The 15,344-nt window shown below is 37.1% G+C and overlaps 1 protein-coding gene across 2 annotated transcripts; it reads left to right on the top strand.

The window, feature by feature from the left end:
* The first annotated feature begins 2,030 nt into the window (after nt 1–2,030).
* LOC133343447 (sideroflexin-1-like) lies at nt 2,031–15,007 on the top strand. Of its 2 annotated transcripts, none has more exons than XM_061553071.1 (11): nt 2,031–2,096; nt 4,630–4,820; nt 7,462–7,632; nt 7,834–7,932; nt 8,830–8,905; nt 9,142–9,227; nt 10,484–10,611; nt 11,793–11,842; nt 11,963–12,012; nt 12,172–12,219; nt 12,513–15,007. In XM_061553071.1, the coding sequence occupies exons 2-11, from the start codon at nt 4,657–4,659 to the stop codon at nt 12,607–12,609; spliced, it is 969 nt and encodes a 322-aa protein (XP_061409055.1). In that variant the 5' UTR covers nt 2,031–2,096; nt 4,630–4,656; the 3' UTR covers nt 12,610–15,007. The 2 variants fall into 2 exon arrangements, with proteins under 2 accessions (XP_061409055.1, XP_061409056.1); XM_061553072.1 differs by having other exon boundaries at nt 2,035–2,096; nt 4,633–4,820.
* Nucleotides 15,008–15,344: the final 337 nt, after the last annotated feature.

Here is a 15,344-nt window from a genome sequence, read left to right as displayed (position 1 = left end):
TTTTTTATATTTTATCTTTTCGTTTCGCACACCATTACAGAATAATAAGAAATAATTTATCATACTCTTTGGTTCTTTATGTAAAGTCACGTAGGTATAAAATAAAATAAATCACGACGTTTCGGGCGCAATACAAGCGTCCATCATCAGGTGGGAAAGCATGATCTGCTGCTGGTGAGGCAGACTGTTTTAAAACGTTTGAAATGGGTGTAGCCCAAGGGTCATAAAGAAGTGGCCGGGGCTAGTGATGTTAATGTGAGAAATGAGCATGTAACTGTAAGATAGGAGGAGAGCGGCCTCCTCGACCAGGGAGTGCAACCCAACGGGTGCAATGCAAAGGGCATGTGAGTATGAGAGTGCAATCCAAAGGCATGAGAGTGCAATGCAAAGGACATATGAGCATGAGAGATCTAAGAGAGAGGCATAGAGAGAGACACAGAGAGTCGGAAATAACAGCTGACATAGGCAGGTAGGATGGAAACATCACAGTCAGTTAAGACTTTACCTGGTTAATAACGTCCTTCCAATGATTGCTCAATTTGTACCCATCCTCTCGGTTGAAGTTGAAATTTACGTTATTTACCACAAGAACCAAAGAGTATGGATTCCTGCAGTCACGAAAGCTTCAAATCAATAATCTCTCAGTTAATTTGTGTGACAATAGTTTTTTTGGGCATCGAATAGAAATTGAAATAAATAAGCGGAGTCATTTTTAATTTAAACTCAGTGCAGTTTCACTTTGATTACTTTTGCTCGCACTTACAGTGAAAATGAGTGAACACCGACCCTTCTGATCAAAAAATCGTAACTTTTTTCAAATTCATATCAATTTAGAACACAATAAGTTATTGTAACTGAGTGCAAATTATTTTTTGTAAAAGCGACCTTCTGGTTTATGTAATAGTTATTTTTTTGTATTCACATCAATACAGAATCCACTAAATCGGTACTCATAAAAATTAATTAATTAAGTCCTACAACAATTGCACATTTGCAACAAACATAAGTCGAGCACTAACTTTTATTTCGTTTATTGACTCTCACAGGTAAGGAAAAAATTAAAGTTTGGAAGACCAATTTTTTTATTGAAACATTTTGTTTACGTTCTTCCTGATAGAAATGTAACTCAAACATCTCTTATGACCATACAAAAAGTGTGTAATAAATTACTTTCAGAAAAAGAGTGAATTACATTCAGTACATCACATTCCGTAATTTAGATTTAATTCAGACTAATCCAGAAGAGTCTGCAGACGAAAGAAGGCGTCAATTAAACAGAGAAAGACAGCAGAGATGGCGTATTCGTCAAAGTCAAAAACGCGGGATCGTTTACGACGTGAAAATGCCCGTAATATGACGGGCAATTACACTAATTGGTGAATATTCATGAATTAATTTGGGACCAGGGCACCTATAAAATACTTTTATAAACTCATTGATCGTAAACGATGTAGATTCCAGGAGTAACTAGCGAGCGCGAACAAATTACGTCATGCATGCAGAGCGTCCGTTGAATGTTTTTTTTTATTTTCTTGCAGTTACCAGATCGTTAGGATACTTCACAAAAATGACCATAGGTTAAAATATTGATATTCTTGGTTCTTGCGGTAAAGTCACGTGACTAATCCCCTGTGGGCTGGTGGAACCAGTGGATTCCTACCAGTAATGTTCATTTGTGTCTCAGAAATCATGTTGGGTCAGGCAATGGGGGGCAGGTGGTACTCGGTTGAAACAAAATTCAACAAAGGGGGTACAAGTAACCAAACAAAAAGTTGAGAACCACTGATTTCGAGCATCGTTGGTCCATTTTCTCGAGCGGTGTGTTGCGAGTAGGGCCATTGCAGGGCTGCGCCTTTACCCACCCCCGCTACCCCCCGGCTGTTGTGAGCCGTTGCACGCGCCATGACGTCACTGTTGAGATAATCGCGTGGGTGCGGTGACGTCACCGAACCCATGCTCCTCGTCTGGTGGGTGTGCGCGCCGCTCAGCCAATAGGAGCGCGGCTCGCGCGGCACGTGACTCCCGCAACCCACAACTGGTTCCAACACCGGCCCCTCCCCCCCGTAGAGCAGCAGCGAGGCAGCCGCAGTGGATGAGTGAGTGGAGTGTGTTGTGTGATGATCACAGCAAACAATCATTGCTACGACTTTTACATGATACATTTCCGTAGTCATTCTATTGCCTGTTATGTTCACGCCAGCGTTTGCGAGCAGCGGTTAAGAGGGAAGCAGTGTAGGAGGGTAGAACTCGCTCTGGGCTGGGCCGCAGGCCCCGCGATTTTATTGTATAATAATAATAAAATGTAACCAATTAAATTGCAATTAAGCAGACGTCGCTGCTTACATTGTGTGTGTGAGAGAGATAAAAAAATATAAGTTGTTCGAAATAGGAGAGAGGGCTAAGCCAGGTGTCAGATCATGAATGTGTGGTGGGTCCCGGCGGACTGGATCGTCGGCTCTGGCATTATAAAATGGCTTGCGAATTATGAATGTGGCTCCACCTTTTGTCAGTCAATACCGCATGTTTGTACATCTGCTGAATGTATACGAACTTCTTTCGCACCGTACGTAGCCAAACGTGCTCATCGGAGGTGCGGGGGGTGGTAAGGGCAACAGACTAAGCACGAAGCAAGTGACTATAGTTGACGCTGGGCCCCTGCGGGTTTGTGATGGAGAACGTGGTGCAATAACAACAGTGGAGTCTGCTGCAATGCTCTCACACAAATGATGGCCTGGTAAATGCCACCGAAGAAGTCTGTGGTGGGTTTGGCTCCACCAATATCAATGGTCAATGCACAGACCTTCTATTAGGTATTGTACTGCTGGATGTGAGCCCTCCCCATGTAGGAGTTATTTGACCATACTTCAGCATTCTAGATTTGAAGCTTTCGTGACTGCAAGAATTCATACTCTTAGGTTTTTTCGGTAAAGCCACGTAGGTAAAAAAAATAGAAAATGATAGAAATAAAATAATAAATCACGACGTTTCGGAGGCAACACAAGCTTCCGTCTTCAGGTGGAACCGAAAAAAACTTAAGAGTATATCAGCATACTGATCAGTGAGGGTTGGTGAAGGCGAGCGGCATAGACATGGCAGCGGTTGTTTTTCCCTGCACTGCATTCTGCTGCAATGTCTCTGTCAACTGTTGTTAGCCAAATGTCCAGTGGGTGAGGTATAGTTCTGCAGATGTTAATGACGGGTGTATCCTGCGACTGTCAGTAGTGAGTGGCTTTGTGTCAACGTCGCCTTCAAAAGTGTCATTGGTGAGAATCGCTCCACAAGTGTAAATACGACGAATGTGTCTCCATAAATGAGTGCGGACAATGCTACCGTAAAAAATGCATGTGAAATTAATTGTGTGATTGTACGAGTTGCTATGAAAGGGCAATTTAGGATTGCTTGAGTTTTGCTTTGCTGACAACCTTGTACAGAATTATTATACAGAAGGGCAAAGGCATGTCTGTTGCCATTGTTATTCTCATTGGGTGTCTTTACTCATTACGATAGTTTTTCTACACGTTACGCATCTCTGTCAGGAATTCAACCTCTGTACAAACTGTGCCGGTGTCAAGTGTACAGAGCTTTAGATTGTTTGTCCATCCTAAATTAAATGTGTGACTGCGTTGCACTGTGAGATGAGTGACAATGATAAGCCATGCAACGTATGTTGACGGTATGGCCACTTTGTGTTGTATGGATATTTCGTGAGCATGCACTGATATTTATGATTTTATTTGACTATATCACGCCTTTGGTATTCTGGGCCAAGCATTTCGTTTCATCGCAGCATAAATTATTTAAAGATAATTCGGAAAGCAGCCATGCATACAAAAGCCTGATCCGAAAGCTCACAGGCATCATACATACTCTGCTGTCCTTTGTGACTCATTGTAACATGTTGGTCATTCAAATAGACTTATGCAAAAACATTGCATGGTTTTAATAATATGTATAGTTATAATTGTATTCCCCTTAATTTTGTTTTAATGATTGGTATGTTTTTAAAATTATGCAACGGTAGCTTTAGCTTCAGATAACGTGCATTTTTAACATGCATTTTGTTTCACAGCTGTAAGGGCCATATACAGCATGCTAAACACAACCATATAACTATTTGCGAGTCACAAAACCAAACATCGCTACGAGTGGAGTTCGACTATGTCCACAATCCAGTGTTTTATAGTAAATGTTTTTTTTTAGAAAGGGAATGTGTACCATAATCTAATAAGTATTGCCATTGTTTAATTTGTAAAAGCATCTTCATGCTGTACAATTTTCATGTAATAGTTGTACGTCATTTTCACATTTGTTTTCCATTAAGTGGAGCCAGCTTGTCGCATATGACCTTTTGAAGGGCAAATCAATGTCCTCGGCTTGCACATGCTCAGTGATGCAGAGGCGTTGGATGACCTAACTTGCAACAGCAGCCGGTGAACAAAGTGCAAACGCAGGCTGGAAGTTTATTGACAGCTTTTTAATGTATCACCAATAACTATGAGCTCCTTGATGCACATACGTTTTTGTTATTTTTAGTAAAAACGCAATCAAAATATGGTTGAGTTGTGATTATATGTTATTAGTTACCATTGTTGTTTATAAGTTTCAATTCTGTGTTTTTTTCTATGTTAGCAGAAGGTGGAGTCGTAAAGGCCAAAGATGTCTGGAAACTTGCGCAATGATATCAACATCAAGGAGCCACGCTGGGACCAGGGCACCTTCACCGGACGGGCAAAACATTTCTTCACAGTCACGGATCCCCGTAACGTGCTGCTGTCCAATGATACATTGAATGCAGCTTCCAACATCATAGAAAATTACAAGTATGTGGATGGACTTGTTTTTATGCTAGTAAGAACAGTGAAAGTAGTCTTTCTTTCTTAGTACTCCCAACATCTTACAACGTTAATAATAAAACTTAAGATTTTTCATGAAACATATTCTCCAATTAAAATTAAGATTATTCATATTGATTATGGGGGAGGGGGAGCGGTGGTGTGGTGGTTGCGCAATAACCTGCCACGGCTAACGTCAACTCCGAGTGATATCATAACAGGTACTGCTCCCCCTCATTCGCCTTCACGAACCAAGATTGCCAAGTGTGCTGAAATATGGTCAAACAACCCTATAACTGATATGGCATGAGGAGGCCTTCATCTGGCAGGGTATTGACAAATGGTTGCGCATGTTGTATAAAATTTTACTAACATTGGAAGGCATGGTACATTTTACAACTTTTAGGAAAATATAATTGTTAAACTTTGAAGGTTGAACGACATTTTTTCAGTATAAAAAGAGCATTGACAAAGGTCAGATTGTTACATCCTTTCTTGTGAATTTTTTTAAAATTTTAACAATTTATAAACATAATTCAAGTATAAATCTTGACTTAAAGCTTTCGTGACGGCAGGAATTCATATTCTTTGGGTCTTTCGGGAAAGTCACGTAGATGGGTTCAAAGAAAATAACAAGTATAGTATTATCTGGTGTACACAATGCATTGATTTGTAAGCAATAGTGATTGTGAAGAGACACAAACATATTAACTTACCATGTATTCCTTGAAAGCATTCACACAGACGTTATTACACTTCTTGGCCATACTACAGTACTGCTTTAAAGACTGGTGTTGACTTTTTAAAAAAGTTCGACCACCTCATTGAATTACAGCGCACATGTGAAAAGTGATACTTGACTTTGTGAACTTTTCACCATGGTCAATAAAGGTTCATGCCAAATATAGCAGTATTGTTACCTGCTTACACCAAAATGTCAAGGCTTGTTCTGTTCAGATTTTAATTAAATGTCTCATACATTTATTTACTTGAATCAGATGGAAAGTTAATATTCGACACTTGTAAGTTAAAATGGAATGTGGCAAGTACATTTTTTTGTAAACTCGTTACACATTTGGTGGGAAATGTGTATGGCCAATTACATTATTTTAAACATAAGACGAATGCATAATATTAACGACACGTTATTTGACGTTATTTATGAAACATGTCTTATATCCTTTACATTTCAAATACAATAGCAGCTATAAAGGAAATATTGGCATACCAGACATAATATGAACTACAATGGCCGTATTTAATTAGGGGAACACGTTAAAACCTTTACAAGAATATAGTTTACTGTAGTTAAAATGTGAGTTTGATGGCTGTTCCCAAAAGTGTGAAGTGAGTTGGGCTACGTTTTAATTTCCCAAAATGGCTGGTCATTACAAGTCGACACTTATGTATTGGCTATATTTCAACTAACATATTTCAAATAATACTGATACAATGTATTATTCTTAAGCATTGAATGCAGTTCCCCCCACATTTTGTAACAATATTTGCCTGTATTGCCCTTAAATGAAAGACTATTGGCTGTGACCATTGATGTGTTGAATCGAGATTTTCCATTGTTATTAATGGACGAGCCATGCAGTGAGTACAATCTTGACAAGTCTGACAGGTAATACCTCAAATATGACTCCAGATTAAAAAAAAAACTTTTGTCTGCCAAGTCTATAAAGTCAAAGAAAGAGCCCAAATAAGCTTAACACTTGACAGGCAATACAGGATACGATGTGCAAATGTGTTTTTCAAGTAACCGACATCTCCAGGTACACACATATGTTGTATACGACCATATGTATTGTATGTTGCCACATTTATTATTGTTTCCATAACATTTTACAGAATGAGAATAGAGCATTGTATCCATATGAATTTACCACTTTTTAAAATTTTATATAAAAACTTAAGGCTTATTTCTAAGTCTAAATATAATTTGCAGCCTATTGTGAATCTGCTTCTGGATGAAGGCCTCCACATATGTAAAATCATATTTGTATTTCATTTGGTAATTATATAATTTATAAGATGATAGAAAAGCCTTACATTTTATATGATTCATAGTGATCCGTGTGAAAAGTAAAATTATCTCATTAAAGTTTTATTTGAGTTGAATGTGATATATAAGGAGCATTCATATTACTATGACCATTACTGGGGGTCAAATGATGAATGACCAAGATGGTCCATCCAATGAAAGGAACGGGCACCATTTGTCTTGTAGCAAATGCTCAATTCTCATGTCATAGATCACTGGTAGTATCGAGATTCTTGATTACCTAAGCTCCTAACAATAAGGTGATTGAATGACCACCTTTGACCATCTTTACAGTTTTTTTTCCATATAGATGTGCTGTCATGGATAGATAACTTTAATGGTTTTTTATTTGCTGAAATAGATAATAGGTATGAATGTGTTTAGCATTCTGGTCATTACTCATTAAGGATTACCAATCTGTTTTAAATATCCGTTTAGCATTTATTGTAACCCCTTAAATGAATCGTCAGCTATGGCATTTTGGGACAAAATGGATTTTTATCAGATATTTTAATTTACAGATGGTTCTCCATAAAATAAAAGGTGGAGAATGTTATCAAAATCTGTTTTGCCTGTGTCTAGGTTGGGTGTTGTACCCCCAACCCTGACGGAAGATGAGCTCTGGAACGCCAAATATGTCTACGACTCTGCCTTCCACCCTGACACCGGAGAAAAGATGATGCTGATTGGCCGCATGTCGGCACAAGTCCCCATGAACATGACCATCACTGGCTGCATGATGACTTTTTATAAGTTAGTACTGCACAATGTTCATTTCCATCATTATAGATAATTAAAAAAACAGGTTCATTAGGCGGTTTTCACTGTCTTTTAATGCACTCGGCAACTATAATATTAAGTTACATTTTTGTTATGATAGATAATGTGACTCACGAAAGATTTACAAACAGAACATTTATGGTTTGATGGATGCTGTGATTTCTTTTTATTCAGATCCACTCCAGCAGTGCTCTTCTGGCAATGGATTAATCAGTCTTTTAATGCAATTGTCAACTATACCAACCGTAGTGGAGATGCGCCTCTTACAGTCAGGTAAACAATCTCAGTTATTCATTAAAAAGCTATTGTATTGAAGTGTGTTAAAATATGTTATACTCACACTTGCTGAGTTGTCATTTGGCTGCTGCTGATGTCTCTTGAAAAAAGAGCTGTAGAGCTCAGTAAGTTTTACTTTGGAAATAAACTTCTGAACTTCTTACGCGTTGAAGCTACATATAAAAACAATAGCTTCAGAGATTATGCAGCGGTGCATTGCAATTTATTGTAAAAAGTTAACTTGAAATGTTTGGGAAAGTTTATATACGTATCAGGTCCATATACATGTGTAAATATGTATGTTAAACTTTTATTTTATTCAAATGATTTTTCTTGAGGTGATCAGGTAGCTTATAGTTCAGTGCTGAACCAGTAACTGCTGGATTCAAATATTGGGCGCCTCCCATTATTTAACTTGGATTTCAAGTTGAGCGAACTAATGATATCAGCCTAGTTATCAATAACTGCACAAAAAAATCTTTATTAAGTTTGGTTTAGTATTTAATTTGGCTAAATTCCAGCCATGAGAGTAAAAAATATCGATGTAACTGTCATGAGACAGTTGAACAAATGGGAAACTGTGACCCCTACTCTCTAAAGAATAATAAAGCAACTCGACAATATTTTTGTTGAAGTCTTGAGAAAAATCTATTTAATGGGCCATTTATACACATGAGGTCTGCTGCTTTCTGAGCTTTGCAAATTCATTCTTTGACTTATGACACTGACAGCCTCATCATCAGCCATGGTCTACCTGTAAGTGACGATGACGGCTTGGGGAGACAAAGCATGATTGAAATCATTTTTAGGAAATATAAAAAAACATGACCTGAATGATTTCAGCCTGAAATTTTCATCATATCCTAGATCCTAATTGTGTGTATTGCTTTGCAGCCAACTTGGTACAGCTTATGTTTGTGCCACCTCTGGGGCTGTTATCACAGCTTTGGGCCTCAACTCCCTCACCAAGGTAACACATAAATAAATTGGATGTGTTAAATAAATGTTTACAGACTTCTATTCTTTATTTCCAAATACATGTAACAAATGTGTTATTATCTTTATGCAAACAATTATATTTTGTATATAAAATGACTGTGAATGTTGTTATTCAAGGCTGATATTTAGACTTACATTTGTTTGCACATTGGTGGCAAAATAATTACATTGTGTTAATCTGATGTACATGTCCCCATTGTCTACTAGAGAGTCAGCCCTCTCATTGGGCGCTTTGTTCCTTTTGCGGCGGTGGCTGCTGCAAATTGCATCAATATACCCTTCATGAGACAAAGGTACATAACATAACATGAGACCTGTTCTGAACTGCTTTTAATCATTGTCTGTAATGTCTGTTTGAACATTTTTTTTAAAGTTGTTTTTTAAAATAACTGTCTTCCTATTCATTTCACCCTTTTAAATGAAGCCCCCATACTTTTTTGTCTGGTAAGTGTTTCATGCAATATTACTCGGATATAGAATTGATAATAGAACCCTTTAGTTGCTTATAGTCGATTTAGTTCTAATTGTATGTATACATTCGTGCAGGTGTTCTCAACCCATTTCAGTTATTAAAATATCCATATTTGGAATAATTTTCTATAACCACATTACCCTTGACACTGGATCCCTGTATGATTCCTGCAGGTCAACGGTTGAGATCCCTTGCATTAGAATCCATGCTGTGTTTCGCTTGCAGCCCTGTTTACAAATCTAGTAGTTAATTTCCATACCTACTGTTTCTCCCTTGTATCCTAGAGACCCTATTTTCCTGGAAGTGGGTGGGAAAGAAGGGTGTAAGCTATCAAGTAACACTATTCTGTGTAACACTGTCATGTGTGTAGTTGGGTTTCTTATGATTGCAGTACTATGTTGCGTAAGTGCTTAATATGTAAATGTTATTGAAGCATGTGGTTTACATTATTGATGAATGAAACATATATTTTTTAGCAATCTTGTCCTGGCTCTCTTTCCATTTTAATGGATATATTTTGTAGTCACTTCTGCTGCACATATTTCAAGAACGCCATCAAAGTTTAGTTGTACAACCCGGCACGTATTTAGCCAGCTTTCAAAGTGATTTTTAGCAACAAAACTTTTTTTGGTATGTACAACATTTAATGTTGATAAATGTATGTCTTTATCTTTTTACTATTATCCTTTTCTGTACTGCCTATTGGGATTACCATATACTGTGTATTTAATGATTTTAAAGATTAAATATACAGTATAGCTCAGCTACACATGGGTCTGGCAACAATAGAAGAGTACGTATAATCTGTTGTAAATCTGAGGTTAAAAGGGTAGATGCGAAAACCTTCAATCATCATTGAATTGTTTGCATGTTTTACATGCGTTACAATTCAATCATGTTCCCTTTTCATCAGTAGATCAGTGTTTAAATACTACATTTACAATTGAGGACCTGTCATTACATTTCAAAAATGTTTCTTGTTGGCTTTTAGTGCTTGTTCATGTATGCAGTGTTCTCAGTCGTGCGTATGAGTGTGTAGCAATGCATTTTCTGTGGCATTTGCCCATGTGTTCCCAGGGAGCTGAAATGTGGAATCCCAGTGTTTGATGAACAAGGAAAACGCCTGGGAGAATCCACAAATGCAGCCCAGCAGGCCATCACCCAAGTGGTCGTTTCCAGAATCGGAATGGCAGCACCGGGCATGGGTAAGGATATTTGGACATTGCAGATGCATCCCCGTTTTTGTACATTACAGGTCATTGCTATACATCATATATAAACATGCATTTTAAAGGTATTGCAGTATTATACATTTATATTTATTAAAAGAAAGAGTGATGTATTGACAAATTTAGTAAGTTATTGATATGATTAGTTTATACGTGCTAAAATTATACTATTTTACTGAATATACAGCTCTGGGTCAATCCACTAATGGCTTTCCCACAACATGTCAATCATGGTAATTATTTGACCATACTTTAGCATGCTGCTGGGTAGTATTTGGTAAAAGTGCACCGATTACCAGTTTAGGTATCACGCACTACTGGTGTTAGCCTTGGTTAGGAATTTAACTGAGTTAGATAGGGTTATAGCACAGTGTAATAACTACGGTGGCACTATTTATTTATTTAGCTTGATGTCGTAGTTTTGTGAATCGTTAGAAGCAGCAAAACTTGTTTATTAAACAGAAAATATACACTTCCTTAAATATAATCAGTGTTAATATGTTTAACAATGTTGATGTCATGTTATTTTGAGTCTTGGTGAAGGTAGTAACGACATGGGCTCTTCAGTTTGTCCTAATGTCTTATCTGCATCCTGTTGTTCAAACATAAGGGAGAAAGCTGTTGTTTGGCTTGGTTAGCACTTGAACTCGGTGAACTATCCACCCACAATAATTACATAGAGAACATTATACCTTAAAAAATGACCTGCGAGTTGAAAGGTACTTCCACTAAACCAAACACTGTAGAAACAATATTAGCCTGCATCCTTTAAGGTTTAATGTGCTCAAATGTTTACTTCGCATACATTTGGTATTTATTCACCAGCATGTGTAGCTAAGTGATGATGGTTAGCAAATGAAAAGAGAAGTGAATCTTTAAGCAACTGAACATAGGAGTATAATGTAATATACAGTGTAATTGTCATTCCACTGCTGGATGAAGGCTTCCTCATGCCATATTAATCGTGGGTGTTAGGCGAACATTCTTCATCACGCTGGTCAGCGTGGGTTTATGAAGCGGGAAGCTAATGACTGTTTTCTGTGGCAGAATCGAATTTAGGTCACTAAATTCATAGCACAGGGCACTAATCAGTGCCACAACTCCATTAATTGTACAAGGATATATTTGCACCTGACGTTTGAAATTTCTATTTGCAGCCATCCCACCATTTATTATGAATGCTTTGGAGAAGAGGGCATTTATGAAGGTAATTGTTCAGCTTTCGTATATCACATTGGAAACAGACTTATAATGGCATAGTTTTATTATAAATGTTCTATACAAGATCATGTCAGTTCCAACATATGCCTACTTTTGTAAATTTCAGAGATACCCTTGGATGAGTGCACCAATACAAGTTGGTCTGGTGGGAATTTGGTAAGCGTTTTCTTTTTTGATATTTGAGCATTCTATTTTCTTTCCAAAATAGCCTGGTATAATGTTTCCTGCATTGGGTTCCTTGCTGTCGAATATAAATAATGATGCAGGCCTGTTTACTTGTGCAGATATATTCTCCATGTTTGTTTTCCTCTACAGCTTGGTGTTTGCAACCCCGCTGTGCTGTGCACTTTTCCCCCAAAAAAGGTATGCTGCCTTTAAAAAAAAAACATTTAAATAAATGACCACACTAGATACATCTGATATATGTATATATTGGTTATGAAAGTGATGCTGTTTTACGATCTTTCTCATGATACCAAATGCAGGAGATAATATCTTGCACGACAGTCAATAAACATGCTTGGTCATTAATTTCTATCCGTTATGGTCAAGTACTGCGTTTCACCTCTGGTAATTTGAACAATACTTAAACGAATGATTTAAGAGTACATATTTGTGGACTGCATTCCATCGTCACCTGTTGTTTCTCTCCTCAGTTCTATGAATGTCACCAGATTGGAGCCCGAGCTTCAGACCAAAATTCGTGAGTCTGCTCCAGGGGTCAGCGTTGTTTACTTTAACAAGGGACTCTGAGCGACCTCACTGTGGTGTGACCTCCACGTTCTGCTTCTCTGACCAGCACATCATCTTTATGGCACAAAATGTTTAATAGGAGATATGCACGAATGTTAAGTTTGAAGTCAGATGCATAAAACATTCAGGGAACTGGGGTCTTTTATAAAGGAGAGGGTGCTCATGTAAGAAACGAAAAATGAAATTGCTACATTTTAACATGGAGACGAAATGATTTAGGTTGTCTTCACATGTATCATGGATATTATACTTATATTATCTGGTACACAAAATACTAGATGAAGATTTCACTTTTCATTATGGTGAGAATTAGAATAGTTGGTTTGCTTTGTGGCATGTGTTTCTCCCAATGATGTTTCCTAAGTGCTGTTTATTGAAGTCTCTACGAATACCCTCGAATATACTTACCCAATTAATGTAATTTTAAAGTATATTCATATTTCTGCAATGTTTGAATGGGTAAAATAGTAACTTGCCCTCATTCTCCCTCTGAGAGAATGCTGTATTGATTTCACATGTACCGAACTCGTGCATGTCCCCTATTGTGCTCCAAGACTTGATGACTCTTACGATTAAATGTCAGTAATTGGATAGTCTATTTAGTAGATTTTATTGTAAATGTTATTGTAAATTTGATTTGATCTAGTTTGTTTTAAATGTATTGATCAGTGTTCGCCAATATGCACAATAAACATTTCAGTTTAATCACACCTGATGTCATTTTAAATTAAAAACGATGTCTTGCTTTTGCACATTCCATGGCAATTTCACTTTCTTACATAAATGCTAGATCTATCATTTGTAATGCGTAGCATACCTAATTATGATTATTGCATTCATGTAAATTGGATTGATTCACAAAGTTTATAGTAATGTAATTGGACTCTAATAATCCAGCCTGAATGAGAATTGATCGTGTCTATACTGGAAAGAGCCAGATTAGAAGAAGAATATCACATCACTTAAAAATTCCCAGTGTATAAAAGGACAACTACCACATGATGGTACAAAATCAAATTTTTAGAGGCATAGGCAGTACTGTATGACTGTGTATATGCATACAAATGCAACTTGATACCGAAATTGGAAATGGTGAAGTACGGTATAATGTTCAACTAAAACTTCCTCACTGTTTTGTATTCACACTACTGGAGAGATGAGCAAAGGTCAATGTGGCAAAATGTTATAATGAACACCAAGTTTAAACGATCAAACAGGAACATCTACATTATACGTGTAGATTTTATGAACAATATATTTCTCTTGGATTTATGTAATGCATTTTCTGAACATTTTTTGTTATTTGTAAAACGGGCGTGCATGTCCACAAGTCCATATGAATTAGCATTTTAATTATTTCTTCAGAATGGACATTTTTGCTCGATGTTCAAGTGTACAAAACATTTATTCTATGGTTAGAAAATAGTTTACATACTTGAAGAACTTCATGTTAGAGTTTTATTCCGTAATGCAGAGTACTTTTAATATATTTCCCAATGGGTCCACAATAAAGTTAACAGGTCGCATGACATGTCTCATGGATAGACGGTATGATGTCACCCCGTCGTAACATCATAACGTCTTTATATGTGACCACTAATCTATCTGTACCTATTTTCTCTCGGTCTCTCTTCTTGTTTATCTTGCGTTCATATCACCAATATTTAATCCCGTCGACAGCTCTCACCCCAAGCTCTGGTTTAATGCTCAATTTTGCAAATTTGTATCTCTGTGTCTTGGTGGGCCACTCCAACAACCATCGCAGCCATATCTGGCCCATGTCTGCCCGTTGGAGAACCCAGACGTAAGCATTTATATCGCAAAAGGGTACATGTGGTGTTTCAATAAATCTGCACATGTAGTACAGATGAAAATGCGTCATTAAGTTACTTGTATTGATATTTTACAGGTATGTGCTGCCTCATGCAAGAATACTTAAGCCTCATGCAAACTAAATTGTAACTTTTAGTTGTAATTAGGAGTCTTACCAACTTGAAAATTGTGTTTAAATCTCTGCAGTAAAGATGCTTATTTCCAAAACACTGAAATAAAAAACCTCCGAATTTTTCAGTAAAGCTGCTCACTTAGATTGTATGCTTTCTGACACTTAAACGGAGGCATTCTTGTTGAATTATTGTTAAAGGAAAGAAAGCATGGTAATAAACATTTGGTTAATTTGGTAATGGTAAATCACCGTATTGTCAGAATGGTTTGATAACATTTCTAGTTGTTAATTTGTTTTAACCATTGCAGGAAACTGAAAATGGTAAGTATAGGTGTTGACATGTATGACAATGTTAATGTGCTGGCATCATTATGGAAGTGTGTCGTCTGGCAAATCCTGCAAGCGCAAGTGCTGTAAAGCTGTTGTAAGTGAAATAAAGCCATCATAAGTCAATGAAGTCGGTTTGCATCGAGTTTGTGAAGGGTGTTCGCAGGTTGAGTAAATGTGTGCTGTTCCTTATTTTCCTATTTGCTTAGGTGCATACACATTTTCCTTTGAAGCAACGCCAGGTGACATGGTGTACAATAATATAATCAAACAATACTCTTTGTTAGAAAAAAAAGCACATATAAACTTTCTTTGATTTCATAAAAATGTATAGCTGTACACCAAGATCGTACTACACCTTGTAATTTGGTTAGTATATACCTCTGGTTTGTATGAATGTTTATAAGTGAATGTTGACCAATGTCTCGTTTTATGATTTTCATTATTAGTATTACCACTGTAA

The sequence above is a fragment of the Lethenteron reissneri genome, chromosome 17 (assembly GCF_015708825.2).
Source record: "Lethenteron reissneri isolate LAM-NWPU_2019-01 chromosome 17, ASM1570882v1, whole genome shotgun sequence".
Taxonomy (NCBI): domain Eukaryota; kingdom Metazoa; phylum Chordata; class Hyperoartia; order Petromyzontiformes; family Petromyzontidae; genus Lethenteron; species Lethenteron reissneri.
This window is presented reverse-complemented; position numbering and strand designations above follow the sequence as displayed.

Coding starts and splice junctions, on each gene's coding strand:
- LOC133343447 (XM_061553071.1), top strand. CDS start 4,657: ATGTCTGGAAACTTGCGCAATGATATCAACATCAAGGAGCCACGCTGG. Junction 7,933..8,829: donor GATGCGCCTCTTACAGTCAG/GTAAACAATCTC, acceptor ATTGCTTTGCAG/CCAACTTGGTACAGCTTATG. Junction 8,906..9,141: donor GCCTCAACTCCCTCACCAAG/GTAACACATAAA, acceptor ATTGTCTACTAG/AGAGTCAGCCCTCTCATTGG.